This window comes from Centruroides vittatus, unplaced genomic scaffold, assembly GCF_030686945.1.
Source record: "Centruroides vittatus isolate TY-2023 unplaced genomic scaffold, ASM3068694v2 contig_979, whole genome shotgun sequence".
Taxonomy (NCBI): Eukaryota; Metazoa; Arthropoda; class Arachnida; order Scorpiones; family Buthidae; genus Centruroides; species Centruroides vittatus.
This window is the reverse complement of record NW_027122650.1, coordinates 1,077,568-1,097,520: the sequence shown is the minus strand read 5'-3', so window position 1 is coordinate 1,097,520 and position 19,953 is coordinate 1,077,568. Positions and strand designations below refer to the sequence as shown.

At 31.0% G+C, this 19,953-nt stretch overlaps 1 protein-coding gene across 4 annotated transcripts in view; it reads right to left on the bottom strand.

Annotated features, from left to right (window-relative positions):
• Positions 1-375: 375 nt before the first annotated feature.
• Positions 376-19,953, bottom strand: part of LOC136985780 (methyl-CpG-binding protein 2-like) — an 81,918-nt gene continuing 62,340 nt past the window's right edge. For all 4 annotated transcript variants that reach the window (XM_067283135.1, XM_067283133.1, XM_067283134.1 and 1 more), the window contains 2 exons: positions 16,593-17,101; positions 376-709 (listed from right to left, as the gene is read on the bottom strand). In XM_067283135.1, coding sequence (XP_067139236.1) covers positions 705-709; positions 16,593-17,101 — 514 coding nt within the window. In that variant the 3' untranslated portion in view covers positions 376-704. The remainder of the gene's footprint in view (positions 710-16,592; positions 17,102-19,953) is intronic.

Genomic DNA, 19,953 nt, shown 5'->3' with positions numbered 1-19,953 from the left:
AGCTACAGGGAATACCAAAGGAAACTTGCAATGAAGGCTTTGATTTTAAAAAGAAATATAAAAAAATTTACCAATTGTCCATATTAATCAAGTACATATTTCTACATTATGTAACAAAATTATCGCAATTAACTTAATTAAATCAGCACCATGATAATTTTGACAATACTGCAATAATTACTTTATATAATAAAATTATATAAACAATTGCTTTTGGGATAAACAAAAAAATAAAAAAATTCAGTCTTTTCAACATGATAACTGTTTGACATTACACAATTAATAATGTAAATTCAGACATCATGCCAAATTAATTTTTCCATGACGATAAATCCAAATTTTTTTTTTAGTTTCAAGCAAAAATAAATGCAGACCTTTCAAACAAAGTATCTAGCTTTATTCATATCTATAAACTTTCTCAAAATATCATAACAATGATTTTACATCATTTGTCCAAATATTTATGTAGACCAAACAACATTAAAACTTCACATTATTACAACTTAGATACAAAATCAAGCAAATATATAGAACAGGATTTCTACATAATATGGATTATAGTAAAGTAATGATGGATTTGTGAAATTATAAAACTTAGACCTAGCAAAAGATTTTATATAAAGTAATTAAAATTTTGTACAAGTTAATATGAATGCTGTAGGTGGGAAACAATGAAGATGGATCGCTGATTTAACTACATATATTCAACCTAAAAATACAAATAAATTTATTTGTGTTAATTAAAAAATTTATTACATTTCTACTAATGAATATATATTAGTAATTAATAGTAGCTCAAGATTAATCATAACTTATTTCCATTAAAACAAATTTAATAAAATTGAGATGATAAATTTCGTTAACAACAACCTGTTATAACTGAATAACCTGTTTTCATTGTATAATTATTTTGAACAAAGTTAACAAAAAATTGACAAAGATACTGAATAATTTTCTTAATTATGATAGTAGTCTACATTTTATATATTCTGAAATATAGAAAATGAATCTCATATGCTGAACTAACAACACTTCCACAAAACAGGAATCAGCAAAATATATATACTGTAAATACTAGAAATAGGATCTGTTAATTCTGGATATGCCTGTACTTTATAATTATACAGGTCCTCTTTCACTTAGGAATGTACAACTTATGAACAATTTGATTACATCCAAATTTTGTGTTGATTCTGAAGTTATCTTACCACTTGTGGAGTAGTGTTAAAGTCAGTCCTTGACCAGTAATAAATAATTAACATGGGCTTATTTCTATTGCATATTGTCATTTTTGTTTTTACATGAATTTCGAGGTTCCATTGTCATTCATTAGGTGGCATTGAAGTCAGTAACAGAGTAACAGCATTTTTCATTATTGTTTACAAGTTTTATAAAATTTTACAACTAGTGCTTCAAAAATTCATTGAAAACATAATAGTAAATCCAGCAGTGGAGATAAATGCAAGAAGTGTCACTTTATTACCACAGAAACTAATCTGGACATTATAAAACTAAATGTGTTAGAAGAAAAAAAAATCACTTTTGAAACAGCTGCTACTAAGCAGTAGCGAGCAGGTAAACAAACATAATGTATTCTATTAAGTACACTAAAGGATTAAACATAAACACTAAATAGTTATTCTGTGTAAAAATGTGCTTTCTAGGTTAATGTTTGACTTGCAACAAAACATCAGGTTCCTAACTTGTTCATAAATCACCTGTAATACAGTAATTAATGTGTTATCTATGACTTTTTCAATCAACATTTAAGTCTACCAATATCAAATTATTTACAAAATTTATTAGTGCAAGAATTTTTAATTTTAACATACAAAGCATTATATATAGCCAAAAAATATATCAAAATTAAAATTGGCCTATGTTTTAGCACATTTGATATTATACTTCAACTTTCTTCATTATAATAGAATGTTTCATTAAAAAATGAAAGCTGTAATCATAATTAAAAAATTTTTTTGTAAAATTAAATAAACCTAAATACTTGAAATAAAATATAAATTTGAAAATTATTTTTACTAATTTGTGAGAAATGAAAACATAAATAATTTTCAAAAATAACCAATTCTTTCAGATTCTAGAGTGGTTTTTAAAAAATTGTTATCCCAATGAAATTCTGAGCAAACTTTATAAACTTTTTAATATGGATGCTTTATGTAATCTAAACTAGTTTTGACTGAATTAATTTTAACAAAATCAAACTGTAAAGTCTAAATTATCCTTAATAAATCATTTTCCACTTCATATTAAACTATTTAATATTAAACATCAAATAAAAATATTCATATTAAAGATCCAAAGTATTATGTTAATAAGGTTTTTTTTAAAGTACTAAAACTCTGAGAAAGTAAGTCTTATTATATTTTTGGGCTGCAATTTGAAAAATTGTAGATTTATAAATTCCTTCATCTCAAGAATTGAGTTAGATGGATGAAAGACAAGACCACATATGGAAACCTTAGGAGCAGGAGCCCTGATTAACTATACAGGGTGTTTTTTTTTATCTTGAGACAATGAAATAACTTAATTGGATCTCATTATTTTGGGAAAAAGGTATAGACAAAGTTGTAGGGTTTCGAAGGGCAATCAATTGGTGACCTTGACATTCAAGATTATTTGAGGGTCAAGTCTGTTTTTTCAATGGGAACACATATTTTTTACCCTAGCAATGGAAAGAGTGGGAAATTTCACAACCGGATATACTTTTGACCTTATAGTCTAGGCAGTGGTGATATTTGGAATAGTTAACAAAGGGTTCGTAAGCAGAAAATTTTTCCCTGACAATCACCGACAAACGAAATGGAAGTTTTGGCTAGAAATAAATACAATACCTTTTCTTGCAACATATCTAATAATCAGTGGCGTATTTGGAACGTAACGAGCCCTGGATGAAGACCAGGTAACAATAGTATATTAGTGCTGTCGACCTTTTCTTCTTTTTTTTTCTTTTTTTTTTAGGCAGAGAAATTTTTCACCCCGAATGGCACTGCTGATAATAGACAGATGTCATCATCTTTCAAAATACAATATCCTTTTTATTTCACTGTCCATAGCCCGACACGTGTTCCGCAGCCATCTTGTATTATCTCGCGCGCGTGAGATTGTGGGATCTCTCTTATGACTGGATCTAGTTTCAAGAACTCTCTTGAATCGATCGTGATTAAACCTCGTTTCAGTCGAGATTGAAACGGTCGAGAGAGATCGCACCAAGACATAGTCCCCAACCTTGCTCACAATCTAGATTGAAATGCTCGGTGCGAACGGGGTATAAGGCTCTAGTTTAGTAGTATTACAGAGTATAATACGTATATTTTAATATATTTAAAAAAAAAAAGAACAAAACCACTGAGAAATGTTCCGTGTGTTTAACAAGGTTCAGAAAACTGAAAATTTTAACAACGGGTTCGGCCGAACTTGTGCGAACCCGCTGAATATCACCGAGTCTAGGTCAAAGGTCAAGATTATTTTAAGGTTTAAATTATAAGCTTTTTCTAATTTCATACTTTTTATTACTGGAATAGGCAGGGAGGTAAAAGTTACATTTACATGGAAAGAGCAGAAAATTTCACAATCAGCCATGACCTTGAATACCCCAAATTCGATTTCTGAAGGTTATCTCAAGTGTGATAATTTTGAGCACAGCTCAACAAATGCATCAAAGTGGAAGGGCATCATTTTGAACATTTGTTATAAAATTTTTCTCTGAAACCAACATCTCAAGCAACGGTGAAAAGTAAAGTGACTCACCAAAAACAAGCATTGCAATAGTGAGAAGCAAGGGGACTTGCTGAAAATAAGTATCTCAAAGGGAGCAGAAAACTACTATGTCCACATTGTTACTCCTGGGTAGTGCTAAAAGTAGTGAATGCTTTTAAAGATCAAAGTAATAAAGTCATGAAAAAATGTAACTTTTACCTCCCTGCCTATTCCAGTAATAAAAAGTATGGTTTCCCATTAGAAAAAGCTTATAATTTAAATCTTAAAATAATCTTGACCTTTGACCTAGACCATAAGGTCAAAGGTATATCCAGTTCTGAAATTTTCCGTTCTTTCCATTGCCAGGGTCAAAAATATGTTCCCATTGAAAAAACAGACTTGACCCTCAAATAATCTTGAATGTCAAGGTCACCAATTGATTGGCCCTTCAAAACCCCCTACAACTTTTGTCCATACCTTTTTCCCAAAATAATGAGATCCAATTAAGTTATTTCATTGTCTCAAGATAAAAAAAACGCCCTGTATATGAACTTCTGATGCAAACAGGAAGTCACATTATTTCAATTCAAAAATTTTCTCTTGAAAGATGTTAGATAGATGACTGGCTTAACTCTATTGTTAAAGAAAAAGTATGATGTACTGTACAGAGACAAGTCACTACTAATTTGAGGTAGAGAGCATATATTTAAATAAATTAAAAATTGCAGCCCAGTAAATAATTGCTTGTAATATTATATATTATTGGACTACAAACTGAAGATTGAGTTTTAAAGCCAAGTATTTACTTTAAAACTCCAATCTTGAGTTCGTAGTCCAACAAATTCATCAAACACAGTTTCAAAGACAACATTATATATTATTATTATTTACTAATATTATATTTTGTTTGCAAAACACCAATGACCTCTACAGAACATTTGAAGCTTAAACATAGGATTAAAATTTTTTCTTTAAAAAAATGAAATAAAATTCTTCAACTAAAATTTTTAAAAAATTCTAAAGTAACACTTGAAACTAACTGCTTCAACTCATTTGTATGCTGCTCCATTGTTGTTTAATTTAAGTGCTATACTTTAAAGTCTTATAAACAATATAAAAATATAAGTGTCTTCTTTCTTCCACTCCTTACAATGAGAACAAAAAATCCAAAATATGCATCAAACTTTTTGCAGAGCCACTAGCAAAATTTGCATAGTGAACACCAGTGGTGCACAGTCCATGGAAGCTATAGCACTGCTTCCCTTGTATTTTCTAAAATATAAATACATATTGTGTGATTATTTTCATATTTTAACATACTTTGAATTAATTAAAATTGATATTTTATTATAACTGCATTATATATCTTATTACAAATTTCTATACTACATGTGAAAAACAATAATAAAATTGCTATTGTACATTTAAATATAAATTTGTATATGCATATTCCCAATGGAAGTGCTGTATTGTTGAATACAGAATAGCTTCCACAGTAAAAATATTTGAATCATGTAAAGCAGCCAGATTATATGCATTTGCGCATGCACTTTACAGAGCACCAACCTCACACGGTTTAGCTCATGGATGCTACACACCAATATATCGTATAATGCTTCCAATGATTCTGTCCAGGACCGGCACAGCTTCCCTATCATCAAATGTCACCACATGCCACTGATGAACACAACAAAGAACATGAAGAGTTGACACACTGTATTCCCTTGATTCTAAGATGCCCTTTTTAACTCATGTTTGGTAGTTTGAAACAGATTTGTCTTACAATTGATATCATCTTACATTCACAGATACAGTAGGCATCACAAGTAAACCATATGGTGCATTATATACCATAATAGAAATTTTCAACTCTACTGTTCAATGGTCGCTTTGGTTCAAATAAGCTTTGCTGATAATAAATAAACATTTAATTTTACAATGGCTAAGACATTATACCAATTTTTAAAAATTTATTGTATTTGCAGAAGAGCATAAAAATAGAGCTGTCAGACATTTGTATTGTTTCTCTAACTCAGTTCCTGAACTTTTCCTGTTATCATACTCCTTGATTCTCTTAAATTCATTTCTAGTACTCCTATCTACCATATAAATATAAAAGTACTTTTTTTTTAGAATATCAGTTTTTATGACTTGCTAATAAAAAGTAATTAAATTCAAAATGGTAATAGTTAATTGCATATTTAACATCTTATTAAAACTTTGATTATTTATTTATTATTAATGATAAATTCAGTGACTTCAGCCTATAAAGCTTAATAATTTAGCAAAAATTCTAAAATAACAAATCTATTACAATTTATTAATACTATAGACTCTAGTATACCTTTTAATCACAGCCGTTTATTGCTAATATTCGAACGTTTTCGGTTATTTTTAATAACCTTTCTCAAGAACAGTTACATTCGAATGCGGTCGTAAAAATTTGAACACGTCGCCAATCGAAAACGAGCTTTTGAAAATCCATGCAGATTTTCAAAAGCTCGTTTTACGATTGGCGACGTGTTCAAATTTTTACGACCGCATTCGAATGTAACTGTTCTTGAGAAAGGTTATTAAAAATAACCGAAAACGTTCGAATATTAGCAATAAACGGCTGTGATTAAAAGGTATACTAGAGTCTATAGTGCAAATCTACGCAGTCTTTGAAGAGTATATAGTTTATTAATACTGCACTATTAGTAAATTATGAGGAGAAATGGACTATTTTTTAATTCTCAGTCTAATGTCACTTTCAATAATAAACAGTCTTTTTGTTTGGAGAAAAGTTACATAACTACCTCCTATCATCTTTCTACCTTGTTGTAGTAGGGGTTGCAGTGTCCTGGTGGGGTTTACTCATCTGAGTGCTTTAGCTGAGTCATCTAAGAGGGACACCTGCCAATGAAAGGCATCACATGGCTCAAAGATACTCTGACAGTGTAACAGGTGCCAGGAATGATTCCCTTGGGGCACAGGCAACACCTGATTGTATTCAGCCTTGTATCTGAATTTGGGGCTCTGCAGACATCAACTGTACATTTCCCCTACATTACAACTCAGTTTTTGATTCTAAAAATGTGTGAGAGACATATATTGGAGATTCTCCAACAAGACAGCTGGCTGCTTCTGGGCTTAGTAATAGGCCTGCTGTAGCTAGTTTAGAGTAGTTTAAGCCTTTGGGGCTTAGTAGCAGGCTCAGTGTTACTGACTCACAGAAACACCATAATATAGGGTTAAATATTACCTCATGTGGTGCTCCCACTAGGGGTAAATCATTATGAATCACTAGCAGATGAGCCTGGTGTTGCTTGAACAAAAAATAACACCAGCAAAGATTATTAGATTATTTTGTACTTCTAACTCTTCTACTTACTATATTATATTATAGTATTTGATTTATATTTACAAAGGTTATCTTAAGTAAGAGATTGGGCACACTGTGAAATAAATACATAAGATAATCTTTATAGTTACATAGCCAACCTTACCCATTTTCACTGGGTGCAAGAATTAGGTCCCCTCTTCTGAGGCTAATTAAAGAATTTTTAGATGGGTCTAAAAATATGTTCGATTTCCCACAAAAATGCAAAAACATCGCATTTAAAATAGTACAGTAGAAGCAGAGTTCTTCAGAGTAATCCTTAACCCTCTCCACCGCAGGGGGGGGGGATTTCCAAAAATCCCTTCTTAGTATGCATTCTCATGGCATACCGCAACTGTGTACTAAATTTCAACTTTCAATTCCTAACTGTTTGGGCTCTGCATTTATTGTTGTCATTATTATTATTACCAACCCATCTTGATTATATAAGATTTATCTAAATCAATCTGAAAACTGCAGGATGGCTTCTGCAGTGCTAAGTTGCCATATAATGATATAGGGCCCTGGGTCTTCAAAGGTCAAGATAGGGGTTTGTCCAACTTAGGTATTACTATTTATTACCACTCATCTTATAAGGGTGTAAGGAACTGAGTCCAAGCGTTATTTTTATTTTATTATTATTTTTCGTTTTATTATATTTTGTTTGAGGCTTATGTTTAGTAAGGACAAAGGTTCCCCACCACTCTCTTATTAGTAACCAAAAAAGATGATAATAAACCAACTCACAAAAGAACGAGCACCATAGAAAAAAAATCATGCGCACTTGCACTGCCCAGCGGAAATAAACAGTCCGCAGAAAAAAAATGGAGGGGGAAATTGTGGGGATTTCCCCCTCCATTTAGTAAGTATTTCTTTTCTAGTGAGTGTGGGACTCACTAGAAAAGAAATTCTTACTAAACCGTCATAAAACATTTCAGAAAATTGTGCTAAATGCTTTGTAAACGGTTTATAAGATTTTGTCGGAGAATTGAAGCTGCCAGAAAGAAATTTGATGTTAGAAAAACTAAATATGTAAATAAGGGGAGTAAACTAGCTGAATTGTGATGTCACCTCACAGCATAAAACCAGCACGCTAACCGAAGATGATGAGGTGATTCCTGATCGAGGTGTACTACTGAGTGAAAGATTCGAGACGAAGTCCAGATTGAGAATTAGGCAATCCAAGGTGTTTAAAGAGGAATTCAATTTGACGATAGCGAAAGGATTGAGGAAACAGGTTCCTAGTATAGTGAGGTGACGGATAGATGTTTAGTTCGTAAGAGATTTTGTTCATAGTTCTTAAGTATTTGATTTGTCGAATTTTCAAAGGGGAATTAAGATTAAGTTAAGCTAAGTAGCTGAGTTTTATTGTCGGGTTGACTTGTTGATTTTCGTTAATAAATTTTGTTTTGGATTGTAGACAATTGTACATAGTTAAATTTGATTTACTAATTAAATATATTTGAAACTTTTGCTTTGACTTGATATTTGTCGTTATTCTTACTAATTTTTTCGGTGCACACGTAAAAGCCCAGGCCTGGCAAACTAATCTCAAATCCGCGTAAAGTACCTGTTAGGTTAACGGAAGTTTTACCGGCCGCAGTTAGTGTTGGTTTCCTAAGATACTAAAAATAGTACTTTACAAGGATTCGTGTATTTGCATTTTTTCTAATAAGTTGATTCAGCATTTCCTAACTGAGATCTCTGGACAAGAGACGTAGTTGTAAAATTGAGGTCTTAGGCCGCGACTCCACTAGCCGTAAAACCCCTCGCTGTAAAAGCTTTTAATCACGTGACTTATTTGCGTTTGCGCTCGGATTGCGGTGGTCCGGCTAGCAAAGCTTTTTACGGCGACAGTACTATTACGGTGTATACGTGATATATCGATATAAAGACGACAATTATATTCTACGAGTTTTCTCTATACTATAATTACAAATATAGTAAAAGTAATATCTTTACTTTCATATATTGACTTTTATTATTATATTATTAAGATAATATACAGCATTTATAAGCTTAGCTTTTTTATTATATACTCCTCTAAATTGAAGGATTTTCCTTTGGCCGTTCATATCTGCGTGTTTTAGGCATCCATTATTATAATCGGGATACCTCTTGTCGTAGATACATGAATACTTTCGGATGTTTTCGATAAATCTTTCCAGATCTTCTAGAGTAGCCACGAGAGAACGTACACAAAAGCTCGTTTTCCGCCATTTTCGCACCGTGTCACGATGACCTAGATTTAACTGACTTCTGATTGGTGGATGGTAACGGTTTACGGTCGTATTCACTTCAAAAGTTGAACACGGCTCAACTCGCTTTTACGTTGGTTTTACGACCTGCTCAGGCGTAAAATATCATGGTCACATGATTAAAAGCTTTTACAGCGAGGGGTTTTACGGCCCTTTTACGGCTAGTGGAGTCGCGGCCTTAGTCTTCTCTGTCTGTTTTCCTTACGATTCTTTTTGAACCTTCCCTTTCGGTAAGGCCAAATCTGTGGCAGAATTTTCTACTAATCACTTTCTTCATCTAATCGATGGTGATGTGAATGCAGATAACAGTATTTGTAAATGCAAGAATAACAATCCCAAAGATCATCTTCTAGACTTTTTTGTGGATAAATACCTGATAATCTTAAATCAAGTCAACAAATTCACTTATGTTACTTCCAGATGTATGAAAATTTTGGACCTCACTTTACCTTCCTCTGATTTAGGCAGCAGACTGGTGAATTAGGGAAGGTTCATCAGACATGCCATCTGATCATAGATACATTACTTTCACTTTTGTCTTCTAGCCTAAAAAGGGCGGCATTTCAGGGATCACACTGCCTGTCACAAAATTCACAATTTGTGAAAATTTTATCCATCTGGTGATGAAATGACAAATAGCAAAAATGTAAACAGAGCAGTAAAAACAAAATGTCATTCAGTGAAAAAGAGTACCGTATCACAGAATCACAGAATACTAATCAATCTCAGTCTAATAAAATTTTACTGTTTATAAACTAAAATAAAGTTGCTTGAGAAACTTAATCATAGAAACTAATATTTTTATATTATCGGTCATCCTTTCATTTCTGGTTGATGCAAAAAGTCATAGTAAGCATGAAAGTAACCTGACAAAGAACTTTCTTAAAAAATTAAAGACAAAGTCTGCCCAAAAGGGACCACCATTTATTTTTCTTGTGTTCCAGAATGTGTTATCTGGAACGCAAGAAAAATAAATGGTGGTATATCCCTTTTGGGCAGACTTTGTCTTTAATTTTTTTAAAAATAATTCTCCATCTGATGAAACAATTAACAAATAACTTTCTATTTTGGTGAATAATAATAAAAAATATGTGGCAAATGAATTGGCAATTGTTATAAAAAAGCCACAGTGACTCCTGCATTTTGAAACCCATAGACCGATTAAACACTTTTTAAAGACAGCCTATCTTCCAGACTGGATTGCTTTTCTTACTGATTTGGTGCTATGTCAGACATTGAGTTGTCTGCTGAACTTGTGCAACAGCATATTCTTGAGTCCTACACTATTAGTTGTTCAAGAGAAATTCAATCATTTAGTTTCTTGGTGAAACAGGGAATTGAACCAGAGATTTCCAACTCTGAAGTTATTTAACTGAGATAATCATACTGATGAGTGGGAGCTTTATCATAAAACTATTACCCAATATAAAAAAAGTTCTTAGAAGGGCAAAACAATCTTCTTGGAGAAATTATTTAGGCCTAAATTTTTTAATGCATGTATTACCAATATATGGGACATACTATGGCATTTATAACTTAATAAATATAAAATCATGTTTTGAATACGTATAAAAATTAAATTAATTAAACCAGAAGTATACCATTAAAAGTGAATCATCATTGAACAAAGTTTTAATCTTTATTAATTTAAGTCTTATTGTCTGATTACCTATCCAATTATTGAAGACCACAGGTTGAGAAATGCTATGCTATGTCACTGTAGTATTATGATCTTTTTGTAACTTTTCTGTGATGTTCTTAGTGCAAGGCTGCAACATGATGCTCTTACACCTTTGTTTGCATAGTCTCCTGAGGAACCTTAATAATTCTTGGTTATATTCCCAGGGTTATGCAGACAACATTCCCCAGTACTCTACCACACTTACTTCAAAGAGGTCAAACTTGTGTACAGAGCTGTGGTTATTCAGTATAAAAACATTATTATACAGGATAATTGCATTAATTATCAGTGACTAATAAGCAAAAATCAAGCTACACAAGACCACCTACTTATATAATCCTACCATTCCTCAGAAGGTGGTCTGCCTACTTTGGAAAACACTGTTCAAACTTGTTATTTAATAAAACTTAATAAAACTGATTAATTAATTTTAAGATTTTTTTTTTTTTATGGAATAAGAAATGTTTATTTTTAAACTCACAAATCAAGGAAATACAACATATTGGATTTGTGTTCTCATATGTATGTAGCAATGAAGAGAAGATAATTTTGTATATTATTTAGAGAACTTTGGAAGCACATGGGCATTTAAAGAATAATGAAATAACCTACAATTAAAGTTCAGAGTTGTTAGTTCCACATGTTCCTCTTTTTAAAACATATAAAAATTTTTTTTTAAATACTTTTTTTAAATACAATTCCCTATCTATAATCTGTAGCAGCAATTTTTCATTGATGTTTATCATACATAATCTGCAAAGAGTAATTTTTCTGTTGATCCGAAAAGTTTACTGTATAATTTTCTCAAGTTTTCGTTGTTATTTATTTACTTCTTATTATATCAGCAATGAAATGGAATGATGTGATTTGTAAGAACATTAATTAAAAAGAAATATTCTCAAATCTAGGAAAGAAATTAAACAATTCATTTTAAAGTGAATATAAAGTAAGTAGTGCTGGATTCACCTATAGGCCAACTAGGCCATGTCCTAGAGCCCCATGATTCTAGAGGCCCCAAAACTATCAATCTGTTTTCAACTTTTATCAACTTTTAATAAGAAAAAATAAGTCATTTCTTTTAAAAAAATTTTTTTAATTGATTTTATTGAATACGTGTGACTGAGTGTCTTTCATGTGATAACTGGGCAGGAAATCAGATTTACCGCTATGTATTTTTTGAGAAATATTACTGAAAATAATTGATTTTAAATCACAAAAAATTATGCCCATAAGGTCTCTGTCACTAGGACAATATAGAGATCTAAAAGAAGACACAGCAAATTTGAAAATCTGTTGAGACATCCAATTTCAAACATATAATTTAAAATCTTTTAATGTTTTTTGAACTTGTTTTTTATTTCTTTACATTCTGGAGAAAAAGTAACACTTTTATTTGGACTATTAGTTCAAATCAATTTTTTGGAAATTCCTCAGGTGATTTAGTTGATGTAGCTCAAGATACAATAGAAATTGACTTAACACATAATGAGGTAATGATATTGAACTGTGGGTGATTTATCTAATGAAAATGTTTCATTTTGGATTGAACAAGGTCCAACAGTTTGTCAGCAATTGGATGATAATTTTCAATCTTCTAAAGTTTTACAAGGATCATGATCAGTAGGTATTGTTCAAGATCATTATTAAGACCAGTAAAGTCTTAATAATGTCGAGATATACACCCATGAATAGAGAGGTTTCAGCCGACGTTTTTGCGATTAAAACCTCGACCGCAACCTCGCTAATGACCGATTTATTCACCATTTGTAGGCAGTGTTTTTGTTTTGTATGTAAAATATTCAAAATTTCAAATTTCTCCTTTGCCATAAAGGGACTTAAAAATTGGAAGAATGCTGCTTCTTTATTGAAAAGCCACAAAAATTCGTCAGAGCATAAAGATGCTTTGATGTTTTATTTGGTATGTAGAAGAAATAATGCATTATCTGATCAGTTGGAAGATGAAATACAGAAAGAACAAAACTATTGGCAAAAGCTACTAGAACAAGTAGTAGTGGTGATTTGTACTTTGGTTGAGAGAAACCTGGCATTTAAGGGCTCAAACGAAACATTTGGGATGGAGGGCAATGAAAACTTTATTGGACATTTAATGGAAACTTGATCTTTTTAGAAACTGATAGCAAAATTTGATCCATTTTTATCTGAACATATAAAAACTTATAGTCAAGTTGGTTCGGGAAGAACTTCATAGATATCAAAAACAGTACGTGAAGAACTAATTGCTTTGATGACAAAAAAGTTTTAGAATCAATTTTTACAGATGTAAAAAATTCAAAATATTTTGGAATTTCAGTCAATTCCACCCCAAATGTTTCTCACAAGGATCAATTATGCATTATTTTGAGATTTGTAGATGAATCGAGTTTTGAACCTATAGAATAATTTCTGAACTTCATTGAAATTGAGGATCACACCGGAGCCAATTTTGTGGAAATGACTGTAAATTTTTTCAAAACTAAAGCTGGTTTGAATTTTGCTGATTGTAGATCTCAGTCATATGATAATGTAATGAATATGGCAGGAAACTATAAAGGTTTGCATACAAAAATTTTGGAAAAGAACAGTAAGGTGAGTTTTTTACCATGTGCTGGACCTCACTGAATCTGGTTGATATTTCTGGTGCCAATGTTGTATAGAATCAATCAAAATAGTTAATTGATTCTATGCAACATTAATAATGATACATTGCTCAATGAATTTTCAATTTTTTTCATCATCCATCAAAAGATGGAGTGTAATTGAAAAAAATTCCAATCAATCAGTAAAATCATTATCAAACACTAGATGGAGTGCTCAAGCAGACTCAATCAAGATAATATATTGTAGTTATGAAAGTTTATTGGATGCTTTAAGCAGTATTGTAGAAAATGAAAGTTTTGATGCACAAAATTTATTGTCTATGGTAGAGTTTGAGTTTGTATTGAAAACTGTTTTTTGAAATATAATACTATAAAGAATTAATCCTTGTAAGATTCAAAAATCATGGCTAGACACTTGTTCTTGGAGACTTACTAATGAGTTTGAATGATCAATTTGACACAATTGAAGCAGAAGATAAAGAATTATTGCCTGATACTAATTATACAAAATAGAGACAAGAACTAGAAAAAAATAATTCTAAAGTGAACCTCAATCAAATGAAAAAGTGTTAATTCCCAAGAAAAAGTTTAATAATAATGTTTCTCTGAAAATTTTAAAAAACATTAATATGAATTTGGAACAAGTTGAGTCTTATAAGGAAATTAATCAGAATTTTGGATTTTTAATCAACATCGACATTCCTAATGAAGAACTGAAGAAGTGTACAAAATACTGTCAAGTAATACCAATGAGATATTGATGATTCATTACACAGCAAAATTTTGCAACTCCATAGTTTCATCAAAATTAATTATTGAGATTGAGAATCCCCTTTGATTCATTTGTTCTTGTATAGGATGATAAGAAAAAAAGACTATAGAAATTGCATTTCCAAACACAAACAGTTTTCAGAATTTATTTATGCTTGATGATTACCAACTGTTCTGGTGAAAAATTTTTCAAAATTAAAATTAACCAAAACTAATCTAAGGTCAACCAGATTACTTCAAACAATTTCACTTTATTATCTAGCAATGTTGATAAAATGAAATCCAATGATTTTGGTTTATTAATCGATGAATTTGCCAAAGAAAAATGTAGAAAATGATTTTTGTAAAACAAATTGTAATTTTTATATCATATTGAATTTTATAGTAAAAAAGTATTTGCTTTCACATTTCATAAACCTCACTGACTGTCTCTCAACTCGATAATTTAGGATTAACTTTTAAATCAGATAAGGATTTTTATAAATTGTATCTTAAAATACCTGATGTGAATAAGTCAAATAAAATTAATTTCAGAGATAATTATTATTTTTAGCAGCCCCAAAGCCTTGCTCATCCTAATACTACATTCGCACACAATCCATGACTCACTTTGATCTCGATTTACCTACAGTCTGGATTGTGACTGTCGCTAGTTGAACATCGTGCTATTTGCACAGGCAGTCCGCTTGAAAACAACCTGGCTATTACACACGATGATAAAACTGACATAACTATGCGATAAGTCACGAGCACCAACAAACAAAATGGAAGTTTTGGTTAGAAATAAATACAGTACTTTTTCTTGCCATTTATCTAATAATAGACAGATGTCATTGTCTCTCCAAATACAGTATCTTTTTTATTTCTGTCACTAGCCTGACATGTGTTCTGCCGCCATCTTGTATTTTCCCGTGCGTGTGGACTTGTGGGATCTCTCTTATGACTGGATCTAGTTTCAAGAACTCTCGAGTCAATGGCGATTGAACATCGTTACAGTCAAGATTGAAACGGTCGAGGGAAGTCACACCAAGGCATAGTTGCTGACCTTGGTCACAATCTAGATTGAAATGCTCGGTGCAAACGGGGTATAAGGCCCTAAAAATGCAAATCTGGCTCTGAATGTAAGCTTAAAATCCAGAATTATAGAAAAATTATTAGTCACTCCCTAATTTATAACTTTCTGATTTATGACAGCTAAAACTAGCATATTAAGAAAATTATTTTTTAATCAAAACATTGGACATACTCAATAACAGCACAGATATTTTTGTAAATAATGGAATTAAAGTTTAAAAAGGATTAACACACTAACTCAAAGTTAACTGTGCGTGGTCTGTCTGCTCTGAGATTTTATTAAAAAAATATCTTTTATATTATTAACATAAAAAAGACTAACTAATGGTTTAATATATTGAAAGTAGAGATAAGTTTTAAAAAATTGTAAATGCAATAATGAGTAAACTTTTCATTAAATCTGACTCCACTCAAGATATGACATGACTTCCCCCTCTCTCTCCATCTCCTTGACCTTTACCAAAATTTAATAGTACCAATGCTTCATACATAAAAATAATTCTACAAAGTTTCAAAATTTCTGGTTTATTCAGTCCTAAGATAAAATACAAAATAGACACCAATACACATCATATAAAGAATTTTGTAGGAGTTTTCTTTTTACATTTTTGGGACTCATTGAGTGTTGAAATGTCAAAAAAATGCAAAAAACTGGAAAACTGAAATTTACCAATTACCATACTCTTCCTATATATTATATTCTATAACAGCCTAGAAATTAAAAGTGCTACACAGACTTATGAGAAACCAAATCTGAAATACTTTTTTTAAGCAATTGAAAAAAAATATCTATTATAAATCATGCATGACACTTTAATATATAAATAATAAGCACTTAATTTAATTAACAAAGAAGAAATTTTTAAAGAAACCTGAATAAGAAAACTTTTCCACACTTATAAGATTTCCCAGTGTTTAAAAAAGAATAATCAAGGAAAATTTTAAAATGATACATTCTATCAACTTTCAAAAATGTGTGTTGAAAAAAAAAAATCTTAACAAGATCAACCTTAAACCTTAAGTGAAAATATCCTATTAAAGATCGAATGTATGCGATTAATAAAATAATTTGTTCATAAAAATTACATAAAAAGAATACTGAAAACATTATTTAAAAGACAGTTTTGATTATTTACCTCCTTTCACTTTTTTCTTGTGTTTACTTTTCTCACGAGAACCACTTTTTTTACTTTTCTTTGCCGCTTTTTTAGTTTTCTTGGAAGATTTAGAGTTCTTAGATTGATTACGATCTTGGGATTTTGGAGATTTTCCTGCTGGTGATTTTTCCGCTTCTGTTCCTTCTGGTTCTGACTGACTCTGATGGGCATAATCAGAAAGAATACGCTTTTTTGGTGATGGAAATGGCAATTTTACTAACAATTTTTTTCTTCCTGTGGTCCCTTTGGATTTAGAATCTCCACTAGGACTATCTTTTTTCTTTTTTGAAGATGGAGATGATGGTGGAGGTGACAAAGATGCTTTACGTTTACCAGATTTTGTTTCATCTGATTCAGATTTTAAAGACAATTGATTACTTTTTTTCCCACGAACACTAAAATCAAATTCTTCTGCCTTTAAATTTGATTTAGTACTTGTTAGATACAGAGCCAATTCAATTTTGGAACGAAATTTTTTTCCACTGGGGCTAGAAAAAATATATTCATATAATTAAGAACAGTATCTTAATTACACTCAGAAATCTTATTTGTTAATAAAAAAATATCTTCCTTATAATTATTTAGACTGAGTACAGGTAGACTTTTTATTTTTGATATTATATAATGAAAATCAGAGATAATAAAAAGCATGATAGTAGTATACATGAAAAGTTGAAATAAACAGATTTTACAATAGCAAAGACATGTTATTTAAGAACTGAGCTTAGGTAGCATCACTGAAAATACTAGCAATGTAAATTTGTGTTTAGGAATATACAAGGAATTGATAATGAAATACCAACAAAATAAATCCTAAGAAGAAAGAAAATATAATGATGAAATAAAGTTTTGTTAAAAAACATAGTGAAGTGAGCAACAGTCCCATTAAAATGACAAGAGAAGAAATAGTAAGAAAAGAATCAAAATTTAGTTAAAATTATGTAAGCATTATCATAAACTATAAAATTTCATTGATCATGTTTTTTGTAAGGATTCTGTCCTTTCCTAGTAATTTGTTTCACTATTCTGAATCAAAAATATAGTAGTTTGTATATTATAGTAGTAAAGATTATCAAAAATGCCAAATTACCAAATGTTTTTCAAAGTATTTTCACAAAACTAGATAAATTATATGAAATCTGAACACTGCTGTACTTTTGTACTAGTGCATGCTGCTATACGCTTCTAATCTGTTTATGCATGCTCTTTAATTAGTCTGATGATGATATAGTGTGTAATTATAATTATTTTCTACAATTGTGCAAAGCTATTGTAGAAAAATTTTTGTTTGGATTGGCAGTTATATTTTGTCTTCTTTTCCTCAATGCTTTCAGGAAATTTTTTCATTTTATGTACTTTCCTACAAACTTGTTCCATCATATTTTATAGAAAAATTCACAAAAGCCCACTAATTTCTTTGAAATGACCAAAAGTATTTATTTTAGCAAATGAATCATTTAGTTTATCAATTCCAACAAAAAAACCTTCTAACATCCTTTTTTCTGGCCTGGAAATGTCCTAACAGTATGGATGCTACACAAACAAAAGTAGAGGGTCAGTCAATAGTTTGCCCTTCAACGGGAACCAATACGAAATGACTATGTTTGTTAGAGAAGAACATGTAAATTGTTAAATGCCAAGAACTCCAGATTGATGGGACTGATTGACCAGAGAAAAAAAAATTAAGTTTATTCACTCCTCAACTACTTACTCTTGGTAGTACAAAATCAGCCTTTAAGGCATTAACTGCAACATCCCAACTATTTCACCCTTCATGTAGCCAAACTGACTAATTGCTAAATTTAGTATGAAGGTCCTATGCTCTAATTCGTTTCTCCTTGTCATCGCCAGGAAGATCAGTCGTCCAGTATGTTTGCAACCCACATGGCACCGCCTTTCCTTGTTCGCTACAGCTCCAGTTCTTGTCAAGGCCCACTTCTCCAGGACTTTTTATCCTTCCTAAGATGATGTTACACTGTACTGCATCTCACACTCATTTACATTTGTGTGCATTTTCATTTACATTTTTGTGCGCACTTATTTACATTTTCGTGTGTTTTTTTCTTTCTTCACATAGCACTAAAAAAATATATAATTTATGGTTCTTACAACCTAATGAGGAATAAATGTCTTGAAAGTATTTACTTAGTATTTCCCATCTATTTTCAATGTTTCTTAAAATGACTCTTGAAATATATCATTTTAAATTATTTTACAGCTGATTGCTCTACTTAGAATTACTTTCTTCATCAGTTGAGAGATTTTTTTTTAATTTTCATGAATACTTCTGTAAAGTATGATGAAATAAGTCTATATAAAGATATGTAAATAAAAAATTTATTTTATTAAGAGAGGATCAAAAGGAAAATAATGAAATTCCTAATGCTACAACAGAATCAATTATTCAATGTAGACCTAGTCATCAACTATCACAAATATCAACGTTTAACAAAAATCAAGCTTTCAAACCTGTTTGATGTTTTCTAAGGTAACTCTTGTGCATCACTATGTACTATACATTAGCTGGTTCAAAATAATATATAATGCAAATTATGATTATTTTCCAACACATACTATATATGTACTGTACAATTAAAAAAAGATACACATGTTCAGAGTTTGAGAAACCTGTTTTTAAATGCACATTTTCACATTGACCTATGGTGGAAAAAAAAACACATTAGCTACATTACTGAACATAAAAAGTGTGCACTAGCTCTAATGAAGCAACATTTGTTAAACAAAATATCAGCACAGATTATGTGTAGTCTAACATTGGTATTTACTGAATAAATATTGAGTTTACTGAATTATGCTGCATAGGAGTTTGAGGTCTTTGTACGTATTCTTGAGACAATGTTGGATTACACATCTTTTAAGAGTATTTATGAGAAGAAATTGTACATTTTTAAGATTTTTTTTATGTTTTTACATGATTATTTTTTTACATTTTTACCTTTAATGTTACACCTACTTTCTTCTACTTTTTTAAGTTACTTGTTGTTGCTTGTTTTATTGTTAATTTTATTCAGAGGCAGTACTGTAACTAGGGCGGTGCCAGCAGTGCCCAGGCACAGGGCGCAGACCCTGGGGGGCGTAGAAATGACCAGGACCAAGTTTTATATCGTAGTTTTGGGGCGTAGTTACAGAAGCTTGCACCGGATGCATAAAAGACTAGTTACGACGCTGTTCAGAGGTATTGTTTGGGGGTGGTAATTACTTGTTCTTCTAATACATTACCACATGTAAAGTTAAGGAATGAAAAAACTACTTCATCTGTTAGGATTAAATTGTTGATGTCTTTTGTCTCCACAAGACAATCTTCTGAAGAAATCTGTTT